The 27448-nt window shown below is 43.4% G+C and overlaps 3 protein-coding genes across 3 annotated transcripts; 2 read left to right on the forward strand and 1 right to left on the reverse strand.

Moving 5' to 3' along the window:
* The first annotated feature begins 240 nt into the window (after positions 1-240).
* Positions 241-6304, forward strand: PDCD2 (programmed cell death 2). Its single transcript, XM_059835526.1, has 6 exons — positions 241-538; positions 618-869; positions 2416-2601; positions 3640-3755; positions 5042-5158; positions 5849-6304. Exons 1-6 carry the CDS (start codon positions 241-243, stop codon positions 6008-6010), a joined length of 1131 nt encoding a protein of 376 aa, XP_059691509.1. The 3' UTR covers positions 6011-6304.
* A 1916-nt stretch (positions 6305-8220) lies between these two features.
* On the reverse strand, positions 8221-18499 carry TBP (TATA-box binding protein). The gene is made up of 8 exons (XM_059832735.1): positions 18475-18499; positions 16145-16387; positions 15163-15494; positions 13708-13795; positions 11549-11640; positions 10210-10377; positions 9813-9907; positions 8221-8896 (listed from the first exon to the last, which is right to left on the reverse strand). Exons 2-8 carry the CDS (start codon positions 16196-16198, stop codon positions 8817-8819), a joined length of 909 nt encoding a protein of 302 aa, XP_059688718.1. The 5' UTR covers positions 16199-16387; positions 18475-18499; the 3' UTR covers positions 8221-8816.
* An 859-nt stretch (positions 18500-19358) lies between these two features.
* PSMB1 (proteasome 20S subunit beta 1) lies at positions 19359-25944 on the forward strand. The gene is made up of 6 exons (XM_059828944.1): positions 19359-19494; positions 20559-20666; positions 21995-22076; positions 22521-22650; positions 24204-24310; positions 25668-25944. The coding sequence occupies exons 1-6, from the start codon at positions 19394-19396 to the stop codon at positions 25851-25853; spliced, it is 714 nt and encodes a 237-aa protein (XP_059684927.1). The 5' UTR covers positions 19359-19393; the 3' UTR covers positions 25854-25944.
* The last annotated feature ends 1504 nt before the right edge of the window (positions 25945-27448 follow it).

Raw genomic sequence — 27448 nt, forward strand, 5'->3', positions numbered from 1 at the left:
CCCTCCCCCGCGCTGACTGCGGTGTCCGTTCAGGCGGCAGAGCTCAGGCCCCGCCTTCCAGGGAGCGCCTTCCGCCCTTCCCGCCTCCGCTGCCGTAGCGAGACAAAGCCGAGACAAGGGCGGGGAAACGGGAAACCGCGCGGGGCGCGCCTCCGCCGTTGGGGCGGGGCGGGGCGGGGCGGGCGTTGCGGGCGGGCGCTTCCGGCGCGAGGCCAGGCCCACCGCCCTCCCGGCGGCAGCATGGCGGCCGGCGTGGAGCTGGGCTTCGCGGCGGCGGCGGGGCCGGGCGGCGCCTGGCGGCTGCGCAGCGCCTACTTCCCCAGCAAGGTCGGGGGGCGGCCGGCGTGGCTGGGCGAGGCCGGGCTGCCGGGCCCCGCCGCCCTGCGCTGCGGCCGCTGCCAGCAGCCCTGCGCCTTCCTGCTCCAGCTGTACGCGCCGCTGCCCGGCCGGCCCGACGCCTTCCACCGCACCCTCTTCGTCTTCGCCTGCCGCGGCGCCGCCTGCTACCGCCTGCCGGGCCCGCGGGGGCCCCTCTGCGGTGAGGCGGGGGGCGGTGAGCGAGGAGGGGGCGAGGGCCGCTGGCCGCCGCCCCGCTGACAGCCGCCTCTCGCCCGCAGTGTTCCGGAACCAGCTGCCGCGGCGGAACGACACCTACCCCGAGGAGCCGCCCCCCGAGGAGCCGCCGCCGGGCCCCGCCGCCGCGCCCCCCCGCCGCCTCCGCGGCGGCGCCGCCCTCTGCCGCGTCTGCGGCTGCCTGGGGCCCCGCGCCTGCGGGCGCTGCCGCCGCGCCGCCTACTGCGGCCCCGAGCACCAGGCGCTGGACTGGCGACGGGGGCACCGGCGGTCCTGCGGGCAGCACGCCGCCGGAGGTGGGTCGCGGGCGGGGAGCGCTGCAAGTTCGCCGTTGGCTCCGTCGCGTCGGAGCTGCGGTGGCGCACGGTCTGGTCGCACGGTGCTCGCCGAGAAACGTTGCCGTTGCAAAGGCGGCAGGACTTAAGCGTGCCGAGCTTGCTTGTCAGCGGGGTAAAGGCCTGCAGAGGAGAGAAAAAAGCAGCTCATGTCTTCTGCGTTGTTCAGTGATTTGTAAGGAAACCATCAGTAGCTCTTCCAGGGGCTTTTTTTCCCTTGTTAGGTATTTACTTAAGTGACATAAGAATGTGGGATCTCTCTTGTTCCTGGAAGGCTGATGAGCTTAAGGCGTACCTTTGGTCTCTTTCAAAGACCTCCTTCTGTCTGCCTTATGTCATAAAAAGCTGAAAGGATGTAGACCATTTTTGTCCCTTTGCAGGCTGCTTTTAAGATGGCTTATTCATAAATTGTAAAGGAACATAGGAGGCTGATGCCTTCACAGGATACTGTGAAGGTCAGTAGGTGAACAGAGTGTTTTCCACGAGTGTGCTATTTTAGAGACCCTTTTCTTAAGCCGTCCCCTCTCCTGCTGTCTTGTCTCATTCACATGCTTGTTTGCTGGTTGTTGAAGCGACAAATACAGACTATTTATAGTATTTTTTTAGTCTTCAGCAGTATCACATTAATAATGGGGCAATGAAACTTGGTGTGTGTGATGTATCTCCCATCCTACATTGTGGGATGCTAGTCCCAAAAACTTTGATTGTAGGAAGTGAAAATAAGCAGAATGTTAAAAGTTGATTTGTGCAAATCAAGTTATGGGTCAGACTTTTGAAAAACTGAAACAGCGGAAACCTGAAACATACTAGCACATAGTTAATACCGTCATTACAGAAGGTGTACTTGATGCGTTTGTGGAAACTTTGCCTACTCACAATATGCAAAGGAAAAGTAAGAAAAAATGGTATGGCCTAAGGGTACCTGATGCACGCTTGACTTGTGTGCATATGCTAGTTGGAATGATATATGCACAGAGCTGTCAAACTGCAAGTTTTGGTTTTTAAAATGCAGCTGCTAACACTGTTTAGTCTGTCTTCCATGTCTCTTGGATGTACAGAGATTCAAAGCAACGTGTTACCTACCACTGAATCACAGAATGATAGGGGTTGGAAGGGACCTCTGGAGATCGTCTAGTCCAACCCCCCCGCCAGAGCAGGTTCACTTAGAGCAGATTGCACAGGAATGCGTCCAGGCGAGTTTTGAGTATCTCCAGAGAAGGAGACTCCACAACCTCTCTGGGCAGCCTGTTCCAGTGCTCTGCCACCCTCAAAGAAGTTCCTCCTCATGTTTAGATGGAACTTCCTATGATCGAGTTTTTATTGCAGTTTTCTACTGTCCTTAGTATAAAATCTTTCTTCTTTAAATCATGCCTAGCAGTGATGTAACTCTTGCTCGTGCATCATTTGTGCTGTATTTTTGCTATGTAGCTTGCTGTGTAGCTTTTGGGGAGAAGGATGCGTAATATGAGACAACGTTGTCAAGTGGTATCTGTTTTCTGTTTTGTAGATGACTCAGCGGGTGCAATTCCAGAGCATAACGAATTCCTTTTTCCAGAATATGAAATTTTGATAGAACCTGAGGAACCAGAATTTCCTGCTGACAGTAGTGTGGATCCCGATGATGAACAAGGAGCTATAGATACATCAAAGGACCTGAAAGAACAAGAGCAACTTGGAGCTACAGGCAGTGCAGGTAAGAAATAAGATGCTGTCTGTAGTTCTTCCTAATGAAGCCGGCAGTACATCTTTAAAACATAAAATACTGTGATTTTTAAGTGTTCATTGTAAACTACTGGTGACAAAAGACTAAATCTACGGTCGTTTGTGATGCAAGGTTTTTTTAGACATCCCATAATATAAGTTGCTTTTAGGGGAGAGACTTACTAAGCCCCAACCCCAGGAGCTGTTGAAGTGGCAGTGAAGCTGCAGGTAGCTGGGAGTTACACTGTGTCCCTGAGTGCTTCCTGCAGGTAAGGAACAACTCCAGTGAGAAAAACAGGGTCCTGAGCACCTGCTGCTGGAATCGGGAGGTTGAGTTAGGTGGTCTTGGCTTGACTTTGTTCAATTTGTCTTAATTTACGGAAAATACTTAACTAATCTCCTTGTCTGTGCTAGAAGAAAACTGTTCTGAGGCTATTTTAATTGACCTTGAATTAAGCAGTTGAAGTGCAGGTACCTCCCCCCAGCCCCAAACGCACGGTGCGTTTGCTGCTCACCATACGGGCTTTGCACACGCCCGGGGTGGAGAGCTTGTGGTGTTACAGGGGAAGGCTGCTGGGTTCCCAGCTCTCCGTTACTGTGATCCAAAGCTGTCTGCAGGCTGCTCGGTGCCCCACATTGATGTGAACGTGGGAGTGTAACAGATACACTCTTCACTGCTAAAAAATGAAGTCTGGCACATGCACGGCATGGGTGGCCTTTTCCAGATGTCACGTTCTGAAGGTTCAGCAGCCTCAGCGATCCCTGCTGGGAGCCATAAACTTTGGTAGATTAACTCCTTCCCTTTCCAGCGTTCCACTACTGACATCTATTTTTAAAATGCAACTAAAACTAGTAAATGGATCTGTGTGTGACTGAATCTTAGTGTGTCACAAAAAGAAAAAAAAAAGTTAGTAACTTACACTGGCAAATGATTCTTGAGAGCAAAATGCACTTACAGGTGCAATGTTGTTTTTAATTTTTGGCTGTCTTGCACTAGCCTGTAACCTTTGGGGGTTTTTTTCTTGCTTAGGTGAAGCATTTCAGTCCTTAGATGAAGAGACATTGGAAGCAATGGCAAAACATGAAACCAAAGATGACAAGATCTTCCAAATGTTCAAAGAGCGAGTAGCTGCCGAACCAGAGCAGGTCAGAAGATGGGGCAGCCTTAGAACTTACAGGTTCTGGCACAGCATCCTGCTGCACCTGCAAAACGTTTCACTGCCTTTCATACCTACTGTTAGAAATGGTGATGGGGATGCCTCGCATCCTCCACACACCTTAACCAACATACCTTAATCTTCCTTATGTGCAGAACTTGATTCATGCTGAAGTAAGAATTTAGCACCTCCTTATCTAACTCAAACAAATTGGTCAGGATGAGAAGGCACAGGGGCACTGAAGCCAAGGAGGACGTGCTGTCCTGGGAAGTGGTTCTCACCAAAGGAGGTGATGAACCATCACTCTCTTCCCCAGCCTTTGGCCCTGTTGGCTTTCATCAGCAGAACCGAAACTGCAGTGAGGAGCTCTGTCCCTGTCACCAGCTGCAAGGGGGGGGTTGGTTTGGCTTTTTCTAACGTTGAAGAAATTAGTGACAACTTTAAAATTTCAACTATTTAAAACAGAAATCTCCCCCTCCCTATTTCTTGCTAACACAAGAGGATGGAAAAAGCTGCGTTGTCAAACAGAAACAAGGTTTGTCTTTCCCTTCAAGGGAAACAGGACTAAATCTATGAAAGTGATGGGGAAGAATAAATTCTCTCCATGTTTTACCTGGTAGCTGGGGGGGTGAGCGTGCACATCCAGAAAGTAGGAGACACTGAGTCTGTTTCCTCCTCTGCTTGGGGTCGGTGTATCATCACCTCCCTCTCTGACCATCCTCATACTGACTGATCTGCGTAAGTGTCCTCTTGTTGATAATGTCCAGTTTGCTCTATAAATATTTAGATAGTAACAGGACAACAAAGGATATGAATGTCTGAAAATGCCTCCTTCTTGGACATGAGGACAGTCCCCTTGCATTTAGGTTCAGAACTGCAAACAGAGCTGGGTTGCATTCCTGACTTTTCTGTACACTTCTATCTGCTGATCTGTCAGTCTGCTCTTCTGCCATCTCAAGGCTGTAAACATGCCTGACCTAGCATTTCTGGATCCCTTAATCAGAGAAATACAAATCATTGCAATTTATCCCTGGATCATTGAAAAAATGCTGTATGAATACTTGCATGATTCAAATAGTTAAGAAAACTTTTCTATAAAGAACCTGTCTTATTTAAATACCGCATTTGCAACTGATAGACTTTGCCGTGGGTATTACTTAAAGGAACTGACCTTTTTTCTGCACCATCTTACCGCTTTGTCTGTGTCAGTGAATACTGATTGTATACTGAGATGAAAAGACAGTCTTGACAACTTAAGCTTCTGCTCTATTGCAGATTATTAGATACTGCAGAGGAGGAGAAGGCCCAATCTGGGTATCAGGTGAAAATATTCCTGAAGAAAAAGATATCCCAAATTGTTTATGTGGTGCCAAAAGGATTTTTGAATTCCAGGTATGTAAATTCATTTAAAGATAATATAGGTAATGCAGTTCAGACTTAACAGGTTCTAACTGTACAGGTGTTGACTTGTAATTAGAGCAAGGTAGTTGAAGTTGCTACAAACTAACTATGCTAAATTGTAGAGCACCTTTCTTTACTATTATAACTGCTTTTTCCTATAAGACTTTCACATATAGAAGGTAGGTTCCCATCTGATAATTTGCACCACCCGTAAAATGGTGCACTCGTGAATATGGAACCATCTCTTAAGTAACAGGAGTCTGGTATTGTATATTTGAAAAAAGAGGCCTTCACGGTGTGAATTGGAAATGTGTCTGGCTGGAAGTATTCAGCTCTAGAATTTTGAATGCTAGAAGTATGTGTATGGTGAATACACTTAACGTCATGCAAAGACAAAACATAGTTACGAAGATAGTTTCAAATGGAAGGAGGCTTACAAATCAGGCAATGCTTAGTCAAATAAAACTTCTGTAGATTGAATAAGTAGGGCCATGCCTTTCATTCCTTGTGCATCTACTACACTGTTTTGGGAATTGCAAATGTGTTTTATTTGAGCTGCCGTGTTACTTAGCAGTTTTGATTGGGATTTTGGTGTAAGAACAAAAATGAAGACAGGACCCTTCTTGGGGAAGAGACGCAGGGAGAGGGTAGACAGCTCTAAACCCTTGTTTTTCGTTCAAGATTATGCCGCAGCTCCTGAACCACCTTCAGGTTGACAGCCTTGGAGAGAGCGTTGACTGGGGAACGCTGGTGGTGTACACTTGTGCTGACAACTGCGGTGAGGGAAATGAATACCTGGAAGAATTCATATGGAAACAAGACTTCTCTGCAGGTTCTATTTAACGTCCATCAAGTTACTAAGTTGACTCATCTAAATAGAGTACTTGCCTTGTTTCAGTGCATCTCTGCACTTGGCAAACATGTAATTGAACTAAAGTCACCAATATCTGTGTATCTTGTAACAATGACAGAACTACTAAAAGCAGACCTTGACAGCCTCTCTCTTGTGCTCCACAGGAGCTTTTACTTCAGCCTGGTAATGAAGCCAGTTGCATTTGTTCATTGAATTTCATTCACTTCAAATCTCAATTGTGAATGTTTAAATAAAGATTAAATATTTTTGGATTGGTGAAAGTATCATTTGTTGGCGACTGAACTTCAAGAACGTAAATTGTTGTCTGACAGGATTTTCTTTGTGCTACTCACATTACCATTAATTCACAGAGAAAAGCAGACTGCTGCAAAATCATTTGAGTGCTTATGCTCAGGTGGCATACAGATGTCATAGCTGAGACAAAGCTGCGTAGCCTTTCACTGTGGAATTTAAATCCACTTTTCTTTCTCAAAAGGTACACTGGATCTAACTTTACAGTTGTTACATGTTCTGATTGAGTCGTTATTCAAGATAAAATGCACAAAAATTAAGTGTTTTATCTGGCTTAAAACTATTAACTGAGTTAAACTGTTTCTGCAGGGGACTGTCTGGTGCAGAAGCAGTTTAAACAAAGCTAGCCCCACCAGAACATGTTTGTCTTGTTACTTACTGCCTGTAGCAGTAGATTTTCAAGCTGAATTGTACTGTAAGTCTGCCCTCTTTGGCGAAGTTTAAAATCGAGTGCCCTCTGCAGGGATTCTTCTGCCATATAGCTGAGGCAAAAGAAAAATGAAATTGTAATGCTGAATTTGCTGTGGTAGTTGATTAACTACTCCTGTGGATATAGCTACATTTGCAGAAAATATAAGGCTTTTTTGTGTGTGTCTCAGTATAGAATTTATTTCAGTTATGTATTATTACCTTACCCTGCTCAAACCATTCATGTCTGCTTACCCGTGATTCTGAAGGTGATTTTATGAAAGCCCTAGGCCTACTGTTGGGTTTTTTTAGTATTAATTTAGATGTTAGAAATACTCAAATGAGCAGTCAGGGAATGCTTTTAAGTATAAGCTGTTTGGTCATCACAGAACTTAATTTCTAAAAGGGTAGTTTTAAGCCTTGGTACATGTCATTGAACAGCAAACAGTATATTAAGTCACTGTAGTACAGCTTGACTGATTTTATTGCAAACCATCCCACAGTTACTTAAGGCACCAAGTTTTCCTGCAGAGTTAAAGAGTTTTGCAGGTAAGTTGGTAATAGTTCAGCATCCTGCAAAAGCATGGGCAGTCATACAGTTATGTTCAAAAGCACCCAGGAATGTTCACTGGCTCACAGCACAGAGTGCTATGGCACTGAAGGCCGTGACTTACCCTGGCCAAGCCACATTATTAAACAGCAGCTTTCTGATAAGCTCAATGAAACCAATTATTAAAAAGCCTGGAGAAACACTGGTGTACACCACTATGGGGGGCGTAGAGAAGACTAAGTATTAAGGTCACTTGGGATTCGCAAACGGAGCAGTAGCAAAGCCAGCCAAAACTTCATTTCATCTGGAATGAAACATCAACTTAGTAAATAAAGAGACCCTAGTTGCATTGGGGTTAGTTTTAGACAAAAGCTGTTTGAAAGAACATAGAAAGGAAGTTACTATTACTGGAAATTTACTGGAGGAAAAAAAGTTTATTTTTAGTTCTCAGCCCGTTAAGCTTCAAGCACAGTTCAGAGGGAAGATTATGTACATACTGACTCTCGTCAGAAGGGCTTTGACATTTTACAGGAACACTAATGTAGTGAGACTGTCATAGTTGGTAAAATACAAAAGTAGTAATTTAAAGAAATTCTAGAAGCTAAGCAGGGATCTTTTGTTCCAATTCAGTCACGTGTAGCTATTTACGACTTGCATAAATCCCATCTGTTGATGAAGCAACACAAACTTCTTTAACCAGTCATCTCTTTTGCTTTAACATACTAGAAATATTCAAGCTAGACGTCGCCAAGAATATGACTGCTGATAAGCAAGCCAGAGAGCACTGTTAAGATTCTCTCAAAAGGACAAGTCACTTACAGTAGTGCAAGTGCTATCGAAAAAAAACAGATTAAATTTAAAAAAATTTCAATATATTTCACTCTACCAGCTGGGTAATTTTAAATTTAAAATTCATTAAGACAGTTCCCATAATTGTATAAACAGGGTTTATTGTACATGTGGAGCCGAAGGAGGAAAGAGAAGGATGGTATATATTATATATATATATGTACAGTGAGGCATTTTCATTAATAAATTTATTCTGTCTTGCTTAATACTGGAAAGAGGGAATGTGTCTGGCACCAAAGAAATTTAAAATTGAAAAAATTTAAAAGCCAAAGTTCTGAAAATTATAAAAACCATGGTCTTATGGAAGGAAGTTAAAACATATATACATAGCAATTTAAGTGGTTTATACACTGAGAGACACAGTTGCATTTGTTGTTTAAACCAACTTACAGATTTTCTATTAATAGAACTGGCATTAAAACTATTTAAAAGCTAGAATATAAATAAAACTTGGAGGGACTGCTCCAGGAACAGCCCAGTAAAGCAACTCACAGTAACTCAGTAGACATAATCAATAATACAGTTCCCCTTGAGCATCAGGGAAGTAGGCACTAACTGGGAAATAGTCCAAGTCCTGGTGTTGCAGTTTCACTAGAAGTCCATCTCTTGTTACTGCTGTGCCATACACAATACCTTGTAAAATATACCCCTGATTTCTCTGAAAGATGTAGAAACTGTTACGTTGTCTTTCTGAATCCTTTTAAAATAGGATAGATGTTTTCAAATGCTTCATAGATTTCTGCTCGTACTTTAGCACCTAGAAAGACAGAGGGAATTGAGTTAGTTTGTACCTTTTGCCAAATACTTAATTTTAGCTTTTAGAATGTTTATTTGAATGTGACTCTATACAAAACCTATGCATAGCCATAAATACCTATTCTTATGATTTTGTTTTTAATACACGTTTCATATAGCGCATACATTACCAGCCTTCTCACTGTTTATTCTGATAACTGGTAAAACTTTTCATTAGCATCTTCATACTTACGTTATATTTGCAAATGGGTCTTTTCTATACATAATTTCTGCAGGAGACCCAACTACAAAGCACAGCCCTACAGGATGTTTCTACAGAAAGGCCGAACTGGTGGAGCTTTTTTTGAGAGTGTGAACATCTCAGGGAGCAAGGTCTGGCAAAGGAGACCGCTGCAGAAGCCCACTACTTGCCATACTACAGGGACATGCTCCTTCTTTTGCCTGCGAGTCTTGTGGGGTTTTTTTCTCTCCACAGCAAGACTTGGCACGACAGGAAAAGGAAGGGTGTAGGTGGAGTGCCTGAAGTTGAGGGGTATCTCCCCTTCTTTGGCTGCTGTATCAAAGGAGAATGGCAGCAGCCTCCAGCCAAGCCATCAAAGAACAGTTAGCTCAGTCGCACATACCCAGCACACAGAAACAGGCTTTCAGATTTTGCCAGAAATATTACCTGCGTTCTTACAGCTTTTTGGGCACCTGCATACTTGATTAGGATTCATGATCACCGGTTATATGGATTTAGCCAAACGTGGTTTGCTTTGTGCTTTCTCATGCACAGAATACAGCACTTCTGTTCCTTCTCAGTACTGTCATCTCTGAAGGGAAGTATCTAGCATTTTACATACCACTGGTACCATTGTGTGTTCTCTGTAACAGTGTCTAAACCTAACCTGTTGGAGTAAGATACTGTCTTCACTTACCAGTTAAAACCACTTTTCCAGAAACAAAAATAAGCAGAACAATTCTTGGCTTGATCATTCTGTAGATTAAGCCAGGAAACAATTCTGGCTCATAGCTGTAAGAGAAGAGAGCAACAGTGTTTAAACATGCTTACAGACACATGTTCCAGTCTTTCATCTGCAGGACTGCAACAATGGGCAGAGCAGATGTAGACTTCACTGAAACTTGGAGAGAGTAGCAGGGAAGATCATTTTGATGGGTTTGTATTGGGCAACCTCAGTTACACCCCAGACAGAGCAGTGACGGGAACAAAGATGCAGTTTTTCCCTCTGGTGCAAGGGAATAATCTAAACAGATGTCACTTTCTAAGCTAGTCCATATGCAGCAAGAATGAAACATAAGCAAGTCTTTTTTTACCTGCTGAACTGCTGGTGTGTGAGTACCAAACCTTCTAATCTGATGGGAAATTTCACATCACAGCTGCCCACCATGTTCTGAATTTTAAAATCCAAAAATTTTGCAGGAAAACCCAGTTTCTGAACAACTCTTGCATACTTCCTTGCTGCCAGTCTGGATTGCTCCTCACTGAAGTGAGAAAAGGATATCCGTATTATTTTCTCAGTTAAGTATTACTTGAAGCAAATAGCATTAAACAACAAACAAGTACCTGGGAAAAAAAAAGTCTGTGTTGAAGGGGAGGGGAAGGTCACATAGAAAGTTTTTACATCCAAAATTAACAACTAGCACTGGTTTGCATGCTAATTTTGGTACTAGGATCCTGAACACCATTAATGTTGTACTTGCTGTTTATGAGGCAGAAAAGAGTATATTACAAATCCACATATTTCACACTATTAAAATATTGACCCAAGTCCCTCTAATGCGACGTGAAAACTGTTACTTAATTTTTCAGTGTAAAACAACTTTGAACTACTACTGCTAGAAAATGCCTATTTCTATAAATACTTGTAAACTGCCAAAATCCTCTCTCTGATTCAGCCCAGGCATTCAAAGCTGGATTTAACACAACTGCACAGCCTTACATGCTGTTGCAGAAATCAGTTTGCTTCAGTTTTGTAAACAGCTGAGGATCTGGTTGTTCCTAACGCAGAGAAAGACAACTTGAACTTCAAGTGTCACCAGGCAGAGAGCGTTTCCTATACAGCTCCATTCATCTCTGCTCATTAGCTTATTCCTTCTGGATTCCTAACAGACTTCTTCAAAGCAGAATTTCTCTCCTGCCCACTGGAATTAGGCCTATGTTTAGTTTTCAATTCTTATGCTTCAATGATCATGTTAAGAACAGATCAGACTACAGGGACCCGAGACTTGGAGCTCTTAGCCTGTGATGAATGAAACTATTCAAATACAAAATCACTCTTCCTCTGCTGCTGCCCCTACAGTTTACGCAGCTCCAGTACATAGTCACCGAAATGTTTAAATTATTAGGAAAAAAAAAAAGATAACTGCAAAGCCAAAAAAGTGACTATAATAACCTCCGCAAACCAGTTTATCAGACTGTATGAAAGAGCTTCAGAAACAGAACTACCGTTTCCCCTTTCGTAGGGAAGTCCTTTCAGTCATGAAAAGACATTTTGTGTAGAAATGTGTATTAATCTATTTGAACTAAGGGGGAAGCAAGCTTAGCTGTACCTGTACCACTTCGTTGTCTATATATAAATAATAGTATTTCTAGAGCATCATGGTACAAGAGAAAAGACAGCCTGAATTAGTTTGCTGTAATGCCTAAACATACCTTTTTGCTCCTGTGCACACCATTTTTCCAGAGCTGAATATAAGTGCAGTAGTACGTGGTTCTCTTATTCTCATAATAACAGCAGCAAAACGCTGAAATGTGAGCGTGGAGACTATTAGTGCTATATTGCTGCAATCACTACATTAAAACCAAATTTGCATAATCTAAGTAGCAAGTTACACTGTATTGCAAAGAAATACTAAGTTGAAACATACTTAAGGATCACTCAAAATTTACTTGAAATGCTTAAATCATAAGTAGCTTCAAACACACACACTGAGAGGTAGAGTCTGACAGGAAGGATATTTACCATTGCATTCCTATTTTACTAAGCTCATCTCTCATCACTGTATATGCACCGTATAAGTAATGCCAACATTTGCAACACAGCAATAGAGACAATCTTAAAAATAAATAAATAGAATTTCCTCCACATGTCTTGAAATTCGATCTGTTATAAGCAGGATGGAAGACTATCTATCTGCAAATATTTTATGATCTGTTTTGTTTCTGTGTCTTAAAATACTGGACAGTGTTAGAATACCAGCAAGCAGAACAGCTGGAGATCAAAGTTCTGTGTAAACAGAAGTCACCTCAACTACCACAGTAGAACACAGCAGCCCGGTTAGCTCTAGCTTTTTATTCTAAGTACTGCAACATCTCCACCTGCATTTCAAAATATTCTTGAACTCTCTGAAGCAAGAGATACTGGAAACTGATGTGGGCATACACAAAGACACAAACCCCTGTTTGCCTGTTACACTTAACTTGGACCAGCTCACCGTGCAGTCCCATAAACTGTTCTGCTGACACAACCAAGGCAGTAGCATGGGTTAACTAACAGCACATTTGTCAAACTATGGCTTAAATAATACAGCCAAGCAACATCTTTCTTTGATAGATGAATGTACTGACTAGAAGTCAGGAGTGTGTTACATAACCCTTCTTTCTCTCCGCTGTGGAAAACAGCATTTCGTATTGATTTTTCTAGCCTACAAGTTTTACACAGCCACCTACACCCACCAGAAGAGTTACCATGGCACGCTCAAACCTCTGCTGCACTAGCATCTTACTCACATGCAATTATGTAACAGCACCACTGATACAAACTTACAGTGACAGCTACTTATCACTTATGCCTGCATGCGTGCCTTAATCTTTGAGCGCAGAGTTCAGGTAAACCGTAGCAAAATCCCAAATCTTAAAATAACAAACCCCACACCCCAAGAAAACTGAAGCCTTCCCAAGGCAAGTCAATTCAACTACACAACATCTAAACTTTTATTAGAAATAGTGTCCAACTACTGCGGTGGCAAAGATAACATTTCCAAGAGGGGCCACCCAAATGAAAAATGAGTAATTCTCTTGATTCACTGCTCCAGGTCCTCTGCTGTTGTTCAAAGTTTCCTGAGCTAAAAAAAAATTCCCATGGTTTAACAAACTGCTATTTAGAGAAGGCGGGCAACTTAGAAGTCAACACCAAAAAAAAAAAAAAAAAAAAAAAATCAATTTCATTTTGCTGTTCCACCAAGCCTAGCCGTCAGGAGCAAGAACATGGTGACAGTACTGGGGGACAACATGTAGGAACAGAGCTCAGAGGGGAAGCAAGACTGTAAAAACACAGTGACTGCGCTGAGACCACAAGAATTCCAGGGGAGCAGCCAGGTGGAGGAAGCCATGGTGTATACAGAACAACCATGGCTCTGGCAGGAGCCCAGGGGTTGAATTCTTTCTTCCTTTCTCCTTGTTGGGAGACACGGAACAAGACTTCGTCATCAGACATTTCACAGTGATATGAAAAAAGGAACTTTGTGAGCACTATGAACAAACATGCCCATATGAATAGTAGCAGAGGCCAGCTCTACAACAAAAAACTTTGCCAGTGTATTACACTATTGGTTACGTTCTTCCCAAATATGCTGTGTTCTTTCTAAATCTACCAAAGTACAACCTGGTGTAAAACACAGCTACATCAGTATAAAAGTCCTTTTTACTAGTTTGACAGAATGGTCTAAGTTTATTAAAGATTTCTTTTTTAACCACAGTATAAAACTGCATCTATAGTAGGAAGGTTTTTCAATCTATTTCAGCAAACTATACCCACAACCTATGCCTTTGACATATATGTTACAGGATGAATTCTAATACATTTCTCTTACCTTGGGATTATATTCAGCATTTCGGGCACGAAGCGCAATAGTTTTTAGGTCAAGTTTGCAACCAAGATTCACTGTGGACACAATATTCCTGAAGATAGTTCAGAGAAAAACATTAAAAAGACAATAAAGAATTCATGCATCTTCCTCATTTTTAACCATGCTTGATTAATTTTATTTGTTTTTTGTATTTTTCTTTTAAATTTGTTTCTCCAAGTGAGTTTGAATGACATGTTTTCTACTGACAGAAGCACTGAGCAGTGTTTTGGCTCAGGAACCTCCTTTTGTAGGGCAGTAGCTCCTAAGGCATGATTGCTGATTCCTCTTTATCTGCCAGATATTATGAAAAGTGTCTCATGAGAAGAACCTCTATTTCAGTTTGGCAGGAAAAATTCTTGATGCTGAGAGCCCCCACCACGAACAGGGAAGCTGCTAGAAACAGGAGAAAATAAGGTAGCAGTAGTACCATCTGAAATTTTCCTTGGTATGCCCTTCAAGGAGGAAGCAGAGGTGCAGGACTAAGTGGGAATGACCCAGGAGGTAAACCCATTGCCAGGCAATAAGAAAGCAGGTCTCTAGGAAAATTTGCTTGGAAACTTGTTTTCTGGGAAAACCCTGAAACCTGAACATCCTCAATGGGGGAAAAAAACAAGACATAGGAGGAACTACTCCTTCAGTGCAAAATTCACATTATCAACCATTTCTCTTTGGGTCTTCTGTAAATTGCTGTAAAAGTCTCTTTAAAACTAAAGTTTGGTGCAAATACTTTCATACCTAAGCCTAGAACTAGTTCTAGGGTTTTTTCCCTTATCACAAACTCAGCTGTAGCCATGAACTAAAAAAGGAAACATGGAATATTAAGTACAACTCAGCTCTAGCTCCTAGACTAGCAACTAGTTTCTTCCCTTCTACCCTTCTAATTCCCTTTCAGCTGTGATAGTTCCTGTATTCTGCTTTAATACCTCACTAACAAAATTGTACACACAGTGAAGTGGAGCTGTTTGCAAAGTAGAGCTATTTGCTTTTCTGTGAATAGGTCACAAGTGTCCAGTAAATTACAAATGAGAGTATGTTTCAAGGTATACATATTTTGAAATACCAGATTATCAACCCAGACTACTTCATAGCTAAAGCATGATGAACTCCTAAAAGAGCATAGAGTTAAAAGTTACAATGGTGCTAAATGAAGACATATATAACATCCTCCACTGGTATGCTTAAAAGAGGTATGGTTGACAAATCACTAAGAAACTGCTCATATTACTAAGTGGTTTTACTAATAAAGCTAAGCTAAAAATAAAAGCAAAAATTACTCCTATCACTAGAGGAGACCCATGAATTCTCAGCACATCCCTTTCCACCAAAATGCAGTACCCAATTCCTGATGTGGCTTTGGTCCTAAGTCTTTAAAGGGCTATCTGAGAAAGGACATGCTGCCCTAACACATGGGACACTCACTGTAGCTGTGGCACTATCCCAGAGCTCTCGGACGCCGGTGTTGCAGGAGTTATTGGAGTCATCGGAGTCATTGGAGAGGGGTACAGAGGTGTGGTTCCCGGTAAAGGGGCTGTGGTAAGAGTCTGTGAGTGGAAGAGCTGGGGAGTTTGACCAGATGTTCCCTGTGTCGCTTGCTGTGATGTAGATTGCTGAGCTGCTTGTTGCTGCTGCTGCTGCCGCTGCTGTTCCTCTAGGATGGACAGACTGTTGGTGCTCTGGACAGGCTGTGGTGTCAGTCCTGTGCCATATGGCATCATCGGGCTAAAAATTGGAATTCCTGGAGTCATTGCACCCTACAGAAGAAAGCATGAAACAGAAACCACAGATCCTGTTGACTCCATTTTGGTTTTTACAAGAAAAAGTTTTCATGAGGAGTCTAAAAATAAATCAACGTAAGTTGATCATATCAAACCTGAGGCATATAGTAGTCACTTGCTAAAAACAGAAAGCCCTTGGAAATGCAGTTCTTCTATGGAATAAAATATTATCTCTAGGGATCTGTCAGTTCTAGCATGGTTCATCTCCAGCCAGTGATGCTGATATGCTTCTCACACTACCTTGCAAGTATGTCTCAACTTTGACCCACAATTTATCTTGCAACTGTTTGAACAAAGACTGTGCCTATCGTACCAAATGCATTCACAGCACAGCTACACTCCATTATGTATAAACCAGGTTAAAGGGCAACCACCAAAATTAAATTAATATTTCCAAATTCTCAGTCATGTTTCAACTTAAAGGAACTCCATATAGCTGCATGTTTCTTATACCTCTGGATATACAAACTGATGGTTTTAAAATTCTGCTTTATACTAGTATTATTCTATACCTAGCAGCATCTTTCAGATCTGCAAACAAAAAAACCTGAAGTTACATGCAAGAAATGGAAAACACTTTCACAAAGAAATTCAGATCACAGCTGCATATTATAATTTGGTTTTACCTGAGGGGAGGCTAAGCCTTGAGCGTAGGGTGGCAAGCTGTTGTTCTGATCCATGATTCCAGTTATTTCTTTGGTGAGGCCAGAAGTATTTCCTTCAATTAATTTAAATTAACTCCAAATCCTAGAGGGTTTTTAACCCTTTAAAACATTCCAGCAAAGTAGCTTTTTAAGCCAAGCTGAAAGCGTTAGGAAAACATCAGCTCCAGAGAAATGTGTGTTATGAGTCTAAAATACTAATAAAACCTGAAAAGAGAAAAAGTAATACCTTGAGAATAATATCTAAACACAAAATCAAAAGCAAACCTGTTAGCTGCTGAGTTATATAAGAGACACCCATGTACAAATATATAACAACATTCACACACGGGGGAGAGGGGGGACACACGCACAATCCATAAAATAACCTTTTTCAGGCACACTCTATAGAACCTTTGCAGTGTGCCTCTGTTGAAATCCCTGGCAGGTAACCTGACTCACATGAGCAGGCGTGGGTCTAATCAAACCCTCCTGCACAAACAACTCAAGCTGTTAATGCTCATTCTACTGCAAGCTTTGCTTTAGCTGGAAAACCATGGATTTTTTTTTTTTAGAATTTAATTCCACTAACTACTAACCAACAACCTTACTGATGCATTGCTTGTAAGTCTCTTCCTGGCCATGTTAAGGCTTGTGCTTCCAAAAATATTTTTTCTTCTATGGGAAACATATCGCTGGTCAAATCAGAACTAGGTAACCCTCTTCCATCCACTACCATAAAATAAAGCACTAACACATTTCAAACAACAATGACATGCGCTTCATGAGAAAAAAAAAAATACGTGAAAGCCAACTTCAGGTATACAAGTGAAATGTATGCATGATTTTCTATTATTTTTTAACTATATCTTTGTTGCTGTGTTTTGGAAATAAACAACCCAAGTGGAGAATTTAAGCATTACACCTTGATACCAAATATTTTTCCATTAAATTATAGCTTTCTTAACTAGATACCTATTGCCCAGAAATACTCCAGGTCATTTTTAGGCCAGAAGTAGACCACCTCAATATCTGAAGAAAGCCTAATCAGCGTTTTGGGGGTTTTTTAAGGTATGAGAACTCAGAATTACATTAATATTTATACTGCAGCTGAAAAGGCATGCTTTTTTTTCCCAGTGACCATAAGATAACATTATCTTTACCCTCACCGAAGGTATCAAACAGAGCATCCAGGCTTTATAACCTGGCGACAGGGGTAAATTGAAAGTCTAAACATTACCCCAGAAGAAACAAAGTCAACTCCTCGACAGCCCAGCTGCTTAGTAAGAAGTCTAGATACCAGGCATGCCAGAACCAGCAGTTAGGACACCACCTACACAGAGGTTCATCTTGTAACCATCTAACCGTGGCTTGCTCGCATCTCCACTACAAACGCTGGGGAACGCTTTTGTCGAGGCAACAGACTCCAGAGGCAAGAGACACCCCGCAGAAGGCCCCGACACTCCCCCCCCACCCCAGCCCCCTATCAGGATCTCTCCCCTAACACCCAGCAGCGCTCGCAAAGAACCAGTTTCGGCATGAGGCGACCCCTCCTGCTTCTCCGCGCCGTCCAGGACCCCCCACCCGCCTGAAGACCGGCCCCAGCAGCGTGCAGCCGCCCCCGCCGCTCCCCCTTCCCGCCCGCCCTCACACGGGGAAGGCGGTGACCACCGCAGTCACGCCGCTGCCCACGGCCATCCCGCCCCCGGCACCAACAGCCGCCGCTTGCCCCCCGAGACGCGCCGGAGCCATGCGGGGGGGGGGGGGGGGGGGGGGGCGGGAGAGTGGCCGCCACCTCCTCGCCGCGGGAGGCCCTCTCCGCTTCCCCCGCCGCCCTCCGCGGCTCAGGCCGGCCCGGAGGGCCTCGGCACTGCGCGACGCCGGCGGGGAGGTGCGGAGCGAGCCCGGCCCCGCGCACCGCCCCCGCCCTCCAGGCCCGGCCCGGCCCGGCCCGCGCCATCGCGGCCCCGCTGGCACCCGTCCTCCCCTCCCTGGGCAGCGGGGCGTGCGGCAGCCCTAGGGAGGAGCGGGGGCGCAACTCAGACGGTACCTGCCGCTCCCGGCGCCACCTCGCCGCCGCCGCCGCCGCACAGCACCCGCGGGAGCCAAGCTGCGCCCCGCGCCCGCGCCGTCGGCGCGTTCCGAGTACGTCACTTCCGCCTCGCGCCTGCCACCGCCTTCCCTGCCGCCATCTTCAGTGAGGGCGTGGGGAGGTCGGCGCTGGGGCCCAGCCGCCGGCCCTCCAGCCCAAGTTGGGGGGCCGGCCGGCGCCTTGCCTAGGCGGGCAACGGCCGTTGTTCCCCAGCAGTGCTCACCGTTGGCACGCGTGGCTCCTGCGCCAAACCTGGCCGCAGGCTCGTATGCTGGAAGGTTGTTCCCCATTTTCTAGCTGTACAAATCACCGCCCCTTGCTCGCTGCTGCAGTCACACACGCTGCAGTGCCACCGCCTCGCGGTTCTCACTGCCGTCTGGGCACAGCTCCCACGGAGACTTCAGCAACAGCAGCTCTTCTTCCCAAGCAGAGGCACACACTTCTGCTCTAGAGAGCCACACGTGTCCCCTGCAACTCCCTGCTCCCCCGTCCTGCTCCCCCGGCACCTCTTCACGCCTCTACCCCAGCCCTTCCCACTTCTTCCCTACTCGTGCCGTGGTGCCTCGTACTGCACCCCGTGACCCACCTCAGGGACCTTCTGTGCTTCCTGACCCTTACTCTTCACAGCGTTTCTCAAGGTGCTCCCCCCTTTTCCAGAGCAGAAGCCACCCTGCTCCCCGTCTGCTCTAACGCAAGGGGGTCTTTGATCATCTCACCACAGCTGCTATCAACCTGCTCGCTTCCATGATCAGGCACTCGGAAGACAGGGGCTGACAGCGCTTGGACCGGCCGAGAAATGGGGCCGCTGCTGCGCGCTGTGCCCGGCGGCCCCGCCAAGCCCAGGCTGGGAGAGGCCCTGCAGGGCCAGGCAGGGACCGGCGCACGCAGAGCCCACAGCCCGCCCGTTGGCGGGAGCGGTGGAGGGGCAGAGGGCCGGTGAAAGCAGGGCACCCCCCAGCGCCGCTCCCAACGGCCGCGAGCACGCGAGCAGCCCCACGGCAGCGCCCTCCACCGCCCGGGGCTTGACGTCCTCCAGAGCAGACGAGAGGAGGCCCCCGCTGCCTTCCTAGAGCGGTGGCGCGCTACTTCCGGCTCCTGTGCCGCCATTTTGCCGTGAGACAGCACCGAGCTGGGCTGCTGGGATGTTGTCCACTGCTAGTTACGCGGACTCCAGGCCCGAGATGGGCTACGAGCTCGGCGCGCCCGTGCAGTACCGCTTCTCGCCCTACACCTTTAACGGAGGGTGAGGAGTCGCAGGCAGGGGGTGGGGCGGGCTGAGGCACCTTCTTCCCGGGGGAGGGGGCTCAGAGGAGAGTGGCGGTAGGGCTGGGCCTTCCTCGTCTACTCTTGCCTCCCCCAGGCACTCCGTGAGGGTTTGTCTCCCCTTGAGAGCGCCTCTTTGTAGAGAAAGGGGGGCAGCACGGGGAGAACTGTGCTTGGCTTTGCCCTGGGCTCGGCCTTGTCCTGGGCTGAGTGTCCCGCGGGTCCTTGGAGCTCTTTGGGGTGTTCTTGCATGTCTGTGTGGCTTCTGGCACCCTCGGGCATCTTGAACTTTTACGGGTCAGAATAGCACCTTCCATTCTCCGCAGGGTTGTTTCTTTTTAGTGACTCAGGAAACCCATGTAATGGTTGTATTACCAGCTTTTAAACCTGTAGCTGGGTTGAAAGCTACCTTGTCATAATTGTTAAAGGTAAGTGATGTTTTACAGACGCTTGCTCTGAGTTGGTGACAGGATCTGGCCAGGATACTGTTACTTAAATCTTTTTTTTTTTTTTATAATGCCTAACTGCTTTTTAAAGGACATCTGATTGTTACTCAATGGTAGCATATATGTGGCAATCATAAAACTAGCTATTTGGAAGTAAATAACATGGGATAACATCAGATTTTTAAAGTGATGATAATTCATGTATAATGATACTGATGCTTAGTACTTGGCTGGAGTGTTTTTGCTTGGAGAGCCAAACTGTTTTAGAAGGGTGAATCTTTCATTAGCAGGCATCTAGAGTTGCCAGTCCATTGAGTCTGGTTCTTGCATTGTATAGAAACTGTTTTACTAAGTTTCCATACAGTTTTTAGTCAAAGTATAGAATCATATACATATATGTTTTTCAGTGTGTCTAGTATCTTCTTCCTCCAATCTTGAGTCACATGTAGGGATGTGCATAGTGGGAAACATAGCAAGGAATATAAGTTGCTTGACAAAATGGGAGTCTGGATGTAGAACTACTATCTAGTTCATTCCTCTGTTGCCTAAGAAAATATTTGTGCTAAAAGTCACGATTATATGAATATCCTTCTTTAAGGACTGTGTTGGCAATTGCTGGAGAAGACTTTTCTATTGTTGCCTCTGACACACGACTGAGTGAAGGTTATGCAATTCACTGCCGGGACAGTCCAAAATGCTACAAACTGTAAGTCCAGATCTTGTAACAATTGATACAGATGAAAGATCTTTTATACTGATGAGCATGTTACCTTCCTGGAATGTTCTATCACTTCCTTTAAGCAGAATTCTCAGGAGAAAAGGATAGTAGCAAAACTGATTTTGGAATCATGGTGGCTCGTGCTGTAATGCAAAGTGTGATGTGATGTTGTAAATACAGCCAGATTTCTTGTTGCATGCTCTTGAAGTTAGCTGATAACAGAATGTTTTTAGCATGATACAAGGCTTAATGTAAGCTAGGTGTTTTTTTGGCTGGATAATCGGAAGAACTTTTGTCTTAACTGTAGCAAAACTTAATCCTGTGGTAACTCATTCTGCTTCGTCAGGACACCTGGTGTTGGCATGCAAGGGCACTCACTGCTGCCAGTTGTTCTATGTCTCTCTAGTCAACCATCTGGCACTTCAAAGAGGTGTTTGTTTTAGGAGAGGTAAACCTGTCAGTAGTTCCATTATTGAACTTTTTATGCTCATTGTATGCTTATCTTGACTCACCTAGATAGCGTTCCCTTGGTTTAAAAATACATATTGTTTACATTCTTTTGACTATAGCAGATGCTTACCTAGTAGGCTGCCATCAGCTACGTAAACAATTTTTTTGTTTGTTTTTTATTGATGACACAAGATCATACAAACTGTTTTTCCTGGCTAACTCCTTACTATATCTTTGACTCCCTGATACTGTCCAAATGGAAATTACTGTGGTACAGTCTGCACATGGCACACGATGGCTTTGTGTAATTTCAGTGGCAAGTTGAGAGAAGATTTCAATTTAAGTTGTTTTCTGAATGAGTGCTTTGTGTTAGTCTGTAAGTATGTGTGAATGGTTGTAGAATCTCACTAATTTACTAGAATTTAAATTTCAAACACGTGTTCCTGTAGTTAGTATTAATGAAACATTTTGAAGCTGACCAAAGACTGAACCTTCTACAATGCAGCCAGATAACTTCTGTTGTGCTGACACAGAAAACCACCTACAGTGTAAATGTTACACAACTGTTGTACAATCTTAATGCAGTCCTCTGCCTAGATGGAGTAAAACTGGGCTGAGTGATATGGTCTAACAGGCTTCCCATCTCAAAACAGACCCTCTAGCAGGACTGAATGGTAATAGCTAGAGTTAGGGGTGCATGAAGAGATTAAGAATTTCTTTTTGTCAGTTTTGCTGTGGAAGTCAGTGGATTGAAGACAGACATCTGCGTGATCCTGCACTTAGTGAGTCATCTTCAAGATGTAGGAAAAAATAGTGGTTTAGTTCATACTAAATCTAAAATCACAATAAAATTTTACATTTTGCAGAACAGAACAAACAGTCATTGGATGCAGTGGTTTCCATGGTGACTGCCTTACCCTTACTAAAATTATTGAAGCAAGATTAAAGGTAGCTATCTTACTCTATTTAGAAACTTATATTCTTAGTATCATGTTTGAGATCAATAATATGATATGTTTTAAATACTATTTTTGCTGTTTTTCTTCAAGTGTTTGTATCATAACTGTATTGCTAGTGAAAGATGAGGCAGGGGAGATTGATGCTGTGTTCTTACTAAGTGTAACATCACAAATTTAGAAAATGGAAGAGCTGGAGAGGATAATGTTTATGAGGCAACATCTATTCTTCGGAAAACTTTGGAGAAATATTAATTTTGGGCTTCTAAAAAGGCTTTACTTTTAGACCAGTGTGTTTTCGGTGATCATGCTAATTAATAATCTTGCTTAGTGTCAGATTCTTCTGTAGTGGGGTTAGGTTACAGAAAATGTAATTCTGATTGAGTGTAAAATTTAGTGTTTGACTTTCTTCTTGGACATGCGGTACCATTTGCAGATGTACAAGCATTCCAATAACAAGACCATGACTACTGGGGCTATTGCAGCAATGCTGTCTACAATTCTGTATTCTCGACGTTTCTTTCCTTACTACGTTTACAACATAATTGGTGGACTTGATGAAGAAGGTAAGACTTTAAACAAAAAAGAAAAGAGGGGCTAAATTTCTGTGGATGAATAGTTATTCTTTTACATCTCAGGTGTACTGATGGAATAACGAAGTTTGTGTTCCTATTCCTAACACCTACCTTTAGGCATTACAGTACTTACACAGATCAAATGCATATTGTGCATCTGACTTGTTTCCTAGTTTCTTCTACTAACTTGATCTTCCATTTCTGAAGGCCTGAAAGTCTAAAAACTATGTTACAATTATTTGATTACAAGTGAAATCTGCTAACGTTGCTTACCTCTTATACTTTACTCTAGACTGCAACACTTTATAACAGCTTTGCTGGAATTCTTAATTGTGCCTTTAAAGGAGATGTTAACAGTAAAATTGCATATATTTTACTCCGACCTGTCAGCATGGTAGAGGTTACTAAATATGAAGGTTTACTCCAGAGACAGGTTTCTACAAAGAGATTTTTAATTGTTAACTAATCTCTAATGAAAATAATGACTTCTGTGGGGAAGCTGTAGTTTAATGTATAGCGCTTCCAGGACTTACTGGGCTCTTGACCAATGATTTGGTTGGGTTGCTAAAACACTGTGTTCTCTGGCTTTGAGCAGCAGCTCAGAGATGGTCTTGTTTGGATAATTTCAACCATTCCCCACAGTTTGTTGTTACCATTAAGTTATACTGCTTTCCCGGTCTTGCTAAGACACGCCTATGATATGTGGAGTCTGGAAAGGGATTAGTCTGCCCTGCGTAATGGTAAATCTTAGATTATGAGGGTGTTGTAGAAATTCATGAGTTAGAGTGCAGGTTTGCACGCATGGGCTTAATTTGGGTGCAGCAAGATTGATTCGTTCTGATTTAGTGTTACTTTCTGGATTTCTGCTAGCTTTCTCAGGGCTGCTCAGCTGCATGTGCTGTGCTGCCAAGTGCACTGGCCAGTTTATTAACTCAGGTGCAGCCTGTCTGAACAGGAAGGATGAGCTTGGCCAAGTGCTGTGTTTTGACTAGTACGTCCTCATCAAATCGTGATGCTTCAGAGCTACAGTGTGTCTGCATCTCTGATGCCAGCGCAAGCTAATAAGATTTGCACAACCTGGCCTGACGCCAATGGGAAGTGTGTAAGAGACCAGAGCATCATCCCTGGTTCCGGGAATGCGATGCAGAGGCATCCAAGCACCCTCTCTGGAGGTAGTTCAAGAACGATGGCTAAACTGCCTCTTTGTGCTAGGTTTAGAACCAGCAGAGCTCTTTGTGCAGCACTGCGCTCTAGCACTTTGATTATTCTGCATCAGCACTTTTTCTGCGGTAAGTACTGTAGAAAGCATCTGTTAGAGCATGCTTGTAGCTTAAATATTGAAAATAACCTTGCATATAGTACCAGGTCACAACCATAGTGAGCCTGCTGTACAAAGCATTGTCTGAGCATACCGCAGTATTATTTGGTAAAGGTTTGCTAGGTTCTCTGGAACTGCAGAGACTGCTTATGGAGAGAGCTAGTTTTTGATGTAAATGCTTATCTGTATTGCTTTCTGGATTGTGATTACGTACTTCTTTTTTCAGGGAAGGGAGCAGTGTATAGCTTTGATCCAGTGGGCTCATACCAGAGAGATTCTTTCAAAGCAGGTGGATCAGCAAGTGCCATGCTGCAACCCTTGCTTGACAACCAGGTAAAATAGTTCTCTCTTATTTCTTATTTTTTTTTTATGATCTCAGTAAACATTTGTGACATTCAAATTAATGTAGCTTGACTTTTGGGGAATATTACTTTTCAGAGAAGTTTTAAATGTATTACAGGTAGGACTGTTAATTACACATTTACAAATTGTGTGGCTCTGTGTTCTCAGGAGAAATAAAAAGTTTTGCTTTAGAGTCTGTTTGGGTTTTTAGTATGCTACAAACAGTGGACTGCCTGTTTAGAATACAGGTAAATGTTTTATTTGGGGAATTGTGTTTCCCATAGAAGCTGTTTGGCTTTTTATTTTCTGGTTTTTTTCCCTAGCTGATAACATAAATATGCCTGTTACTTAGCATGAAATAATACTAAATTAAGCAGATAGAAAATGGTGTCCGAGTTGTATAAAACTTAAGACTTTTAAACAAGTGTATGTTAAGTGATAAAATGTATTACATACACCTACCAATTCTAAGAATGTTCTTATATAAAACTGCTGGAAACTTATTCAATTAAATCTGTCTACAAATACTTGAAGAATACTTTCATATTTAATTGAAGCTGTTAATTGTTGAATGAGAGAAATACCAAGGCATGTTTTACTCATTTAATTCTCCAATATTGGTATTGTTTAGTCAGTTGAGCCTGATGTCAACACAACTTTTGTGCTTAAAAAAAGCCATAAGCACTCAGTTCTTATCAGCTGAGAAAGGAATAGAATCTTTCCTTTTTTTTTTTTTAAACAACTCCAGGTTCTCAGCTTTGACTTAGTTTTGAACTCTATTAACTGAAGAAAATAAAATAAAATAAGTGACTCTTCCCCTCCTTTTCCAGTTCTGATGCTTAAGTGGTCACTTAAGTTTATCAGCTAAAATACACTATTTAATAGGACCAGTTATGCTCCAATATAGACTGTTATTTTTGAATTCTAGGTACATTTAGAAATACTTACTTTTAAGAAATGTTACTAACTACAAAATGACTAGAGAGAAGGCTTGTGTGCAGTTCTGATACTGCTAACCCAATGAGAATTTTTTGAAGAATTGGATCAGTTCAGATCTGAGTGTTTATTGCAATCTTGTATGTGCTGAATGGGTGGGAGGAACTGTGCTGGCTGTATACTGGATCTGCTTCTAGTTACTTTTGTAAGAGGATCAGCATTGGCAAAGTTCCGATTATTTGTCTGTAAACTGTGCAGAGGAGTACTTTTGCCAGCTTTGGGTTTCTAAGCCAGACCAACCATTTCTCCTTTTTGAGTTGTCTAAATCTGCTCATTCTAGTGCAGGGACTGAAACACCTTTTGTGCTAGATGGATCATACTTCCTTTAAAATGCATTTTCATCTTCTCTTAGATTGGCTTCAAGAACATGCAAAACGTGGAACATGTACCTCTGACTCTGGAGAAGGCTTTGCAGCTGGTTAAAGATGTCTTTATTTCTGCTGCTGAGAGAGATGTGTACACTGGGGATGCACTTAAGATTTGCATTGTCACAAAAGATGGAATTAAAGAGGAAACTGTCCAATTACGAAAAGACTAATTAAGTTCACTTATAAACATGTAATCTATGATGTACAATTTATCTGTATTATGAAGACATTTGTCTTATTAAATTTTTTCAAGAAGTTCGACTACTGTAATGCTGAATATTTTCTGTCTTTGTTGGAAGTGATAGTGTTTCTTTAGAAAACTGTCTTTACCAGAGCAGTTCATGGTAAGAATGAAGCTAAGTGTTAAGAGACAGTTTGGTTTGTCTCATCTTAATCTATTGATCAATCCAATTCCAATGTCAATTTAATCGTCTTTTTGCAATCCCTTATGCAACAACATGGAGGAGCATAAACTTACTGAATTAGGTTCATAACTCTTCTGATAATACTTTCAGTTCAGCCTTGGTTTAGTGAGAAAAGCATTTGTTGCATTCATGCTGCCTTCTCTGCACTTCACAGCTTGCTTTTCCTATCTTTTCCTTTATCTTTCTTACATGCTGTCTTGGCATTTGACCTCTCTGTACTTATTTACAGAGACTATATAAATATGAGTTACCTGAAACCAATTTCTCTGGGTAAGAGGGAAGAACGTTAAATGGCATCTTCCAGAGTTTAGCCCTGGACTCTGCATCTGGTCTTACCTCTGTGTGTTTCTATTCGGTTAAGGTCCAAAATCTGAAGGATTATCTTTGTCTGGCTATTGATGGAAAATAACTTAATACGGAGATTCCTGGATGCTTGTTTATGTTAGGAGGGTTTGTTAGCCCTACTACTGCTTTTGATTCTTGAGAAATTGCATCAACTGTAGACTGTTTGTCTGATGTGCCGTATCGCACTCCTAGAAATTAGCTTGAGTGTTAGGACCTTCAGAAAGCAGAAAGAAATTTTTTCTTATATCCAATCTAAACCTCCCCTGGTGCAACTTGAGGCCATTTTCTCTTGTCCTGTCACTTGTTACTTGGGAGAAGAGACCAACACCCACCTTACTACAACCTCCTTTTAGGTAGCTTTAGAGAGCGATAAGGTCTCTCCTGACCCTCCTTTTCTCCAGGCTAAACAACCCCACTTCCCTCAGCTGCTTCCCATAAGACTTGTGCTCCAGACCCTTCACCAGCTTCGTTGCCCTTCTTTGGACACGCTCCAGCACCTCAATTATATAGAAGATATAAAATATCTTGTTGCTTGAGGTGGCATACTTTGTTTTTGTAAGAACAATTTTGCTTATGTGTTTGACCCTACAGTAACCTTGTCTTCTGGGGGGGGGGGGTGACTGACTGCCTTCTATGCAGAGTTTCAGGTGCCATGCATTTTTCGTGGCTCTGTCTAGTCTTCACCAGTGATGGTAGTTTCAGTCTTTTTAGACAGTTTAAATAGTGGGTAACTTTTTGAACCTCAATAGTCAAAACAGCTAGTGCATTTAAAGTGACTCTAGCTGTGTTTAGGCAACCCAGCGAGGGGGAACTTGGACAGCAGCTGATTCCCAAGGTGTTCGTGAAAACAGTTGACCGCTGGGTGCCACTGTTGGGCAGAGTAAGGAGGGAACACCTCCTCCCTGGGTAGTTAGGCAATAGGGAAGGAGCACAGCCTCCCAGTCTGAATAACACTGGGGCTGAAGTCACTTGATCACACAAGTTGGAACTTCGAG

This window comes from Gavia stellata, chromosome 2 (assembly GCF_030936135.1).
Source record: "Gavia stellata isolate bGavSte3 chromosome 2, bGavSte3.hap2, whole genome shotgun sequence".
Classification (NCBI taxonomy): domain Eukaryota; kingdom Metazoa; phylum Chordata; class Aves; order Gaviiformes; family Gaviidae; genus Gavia; species Gavia stellata.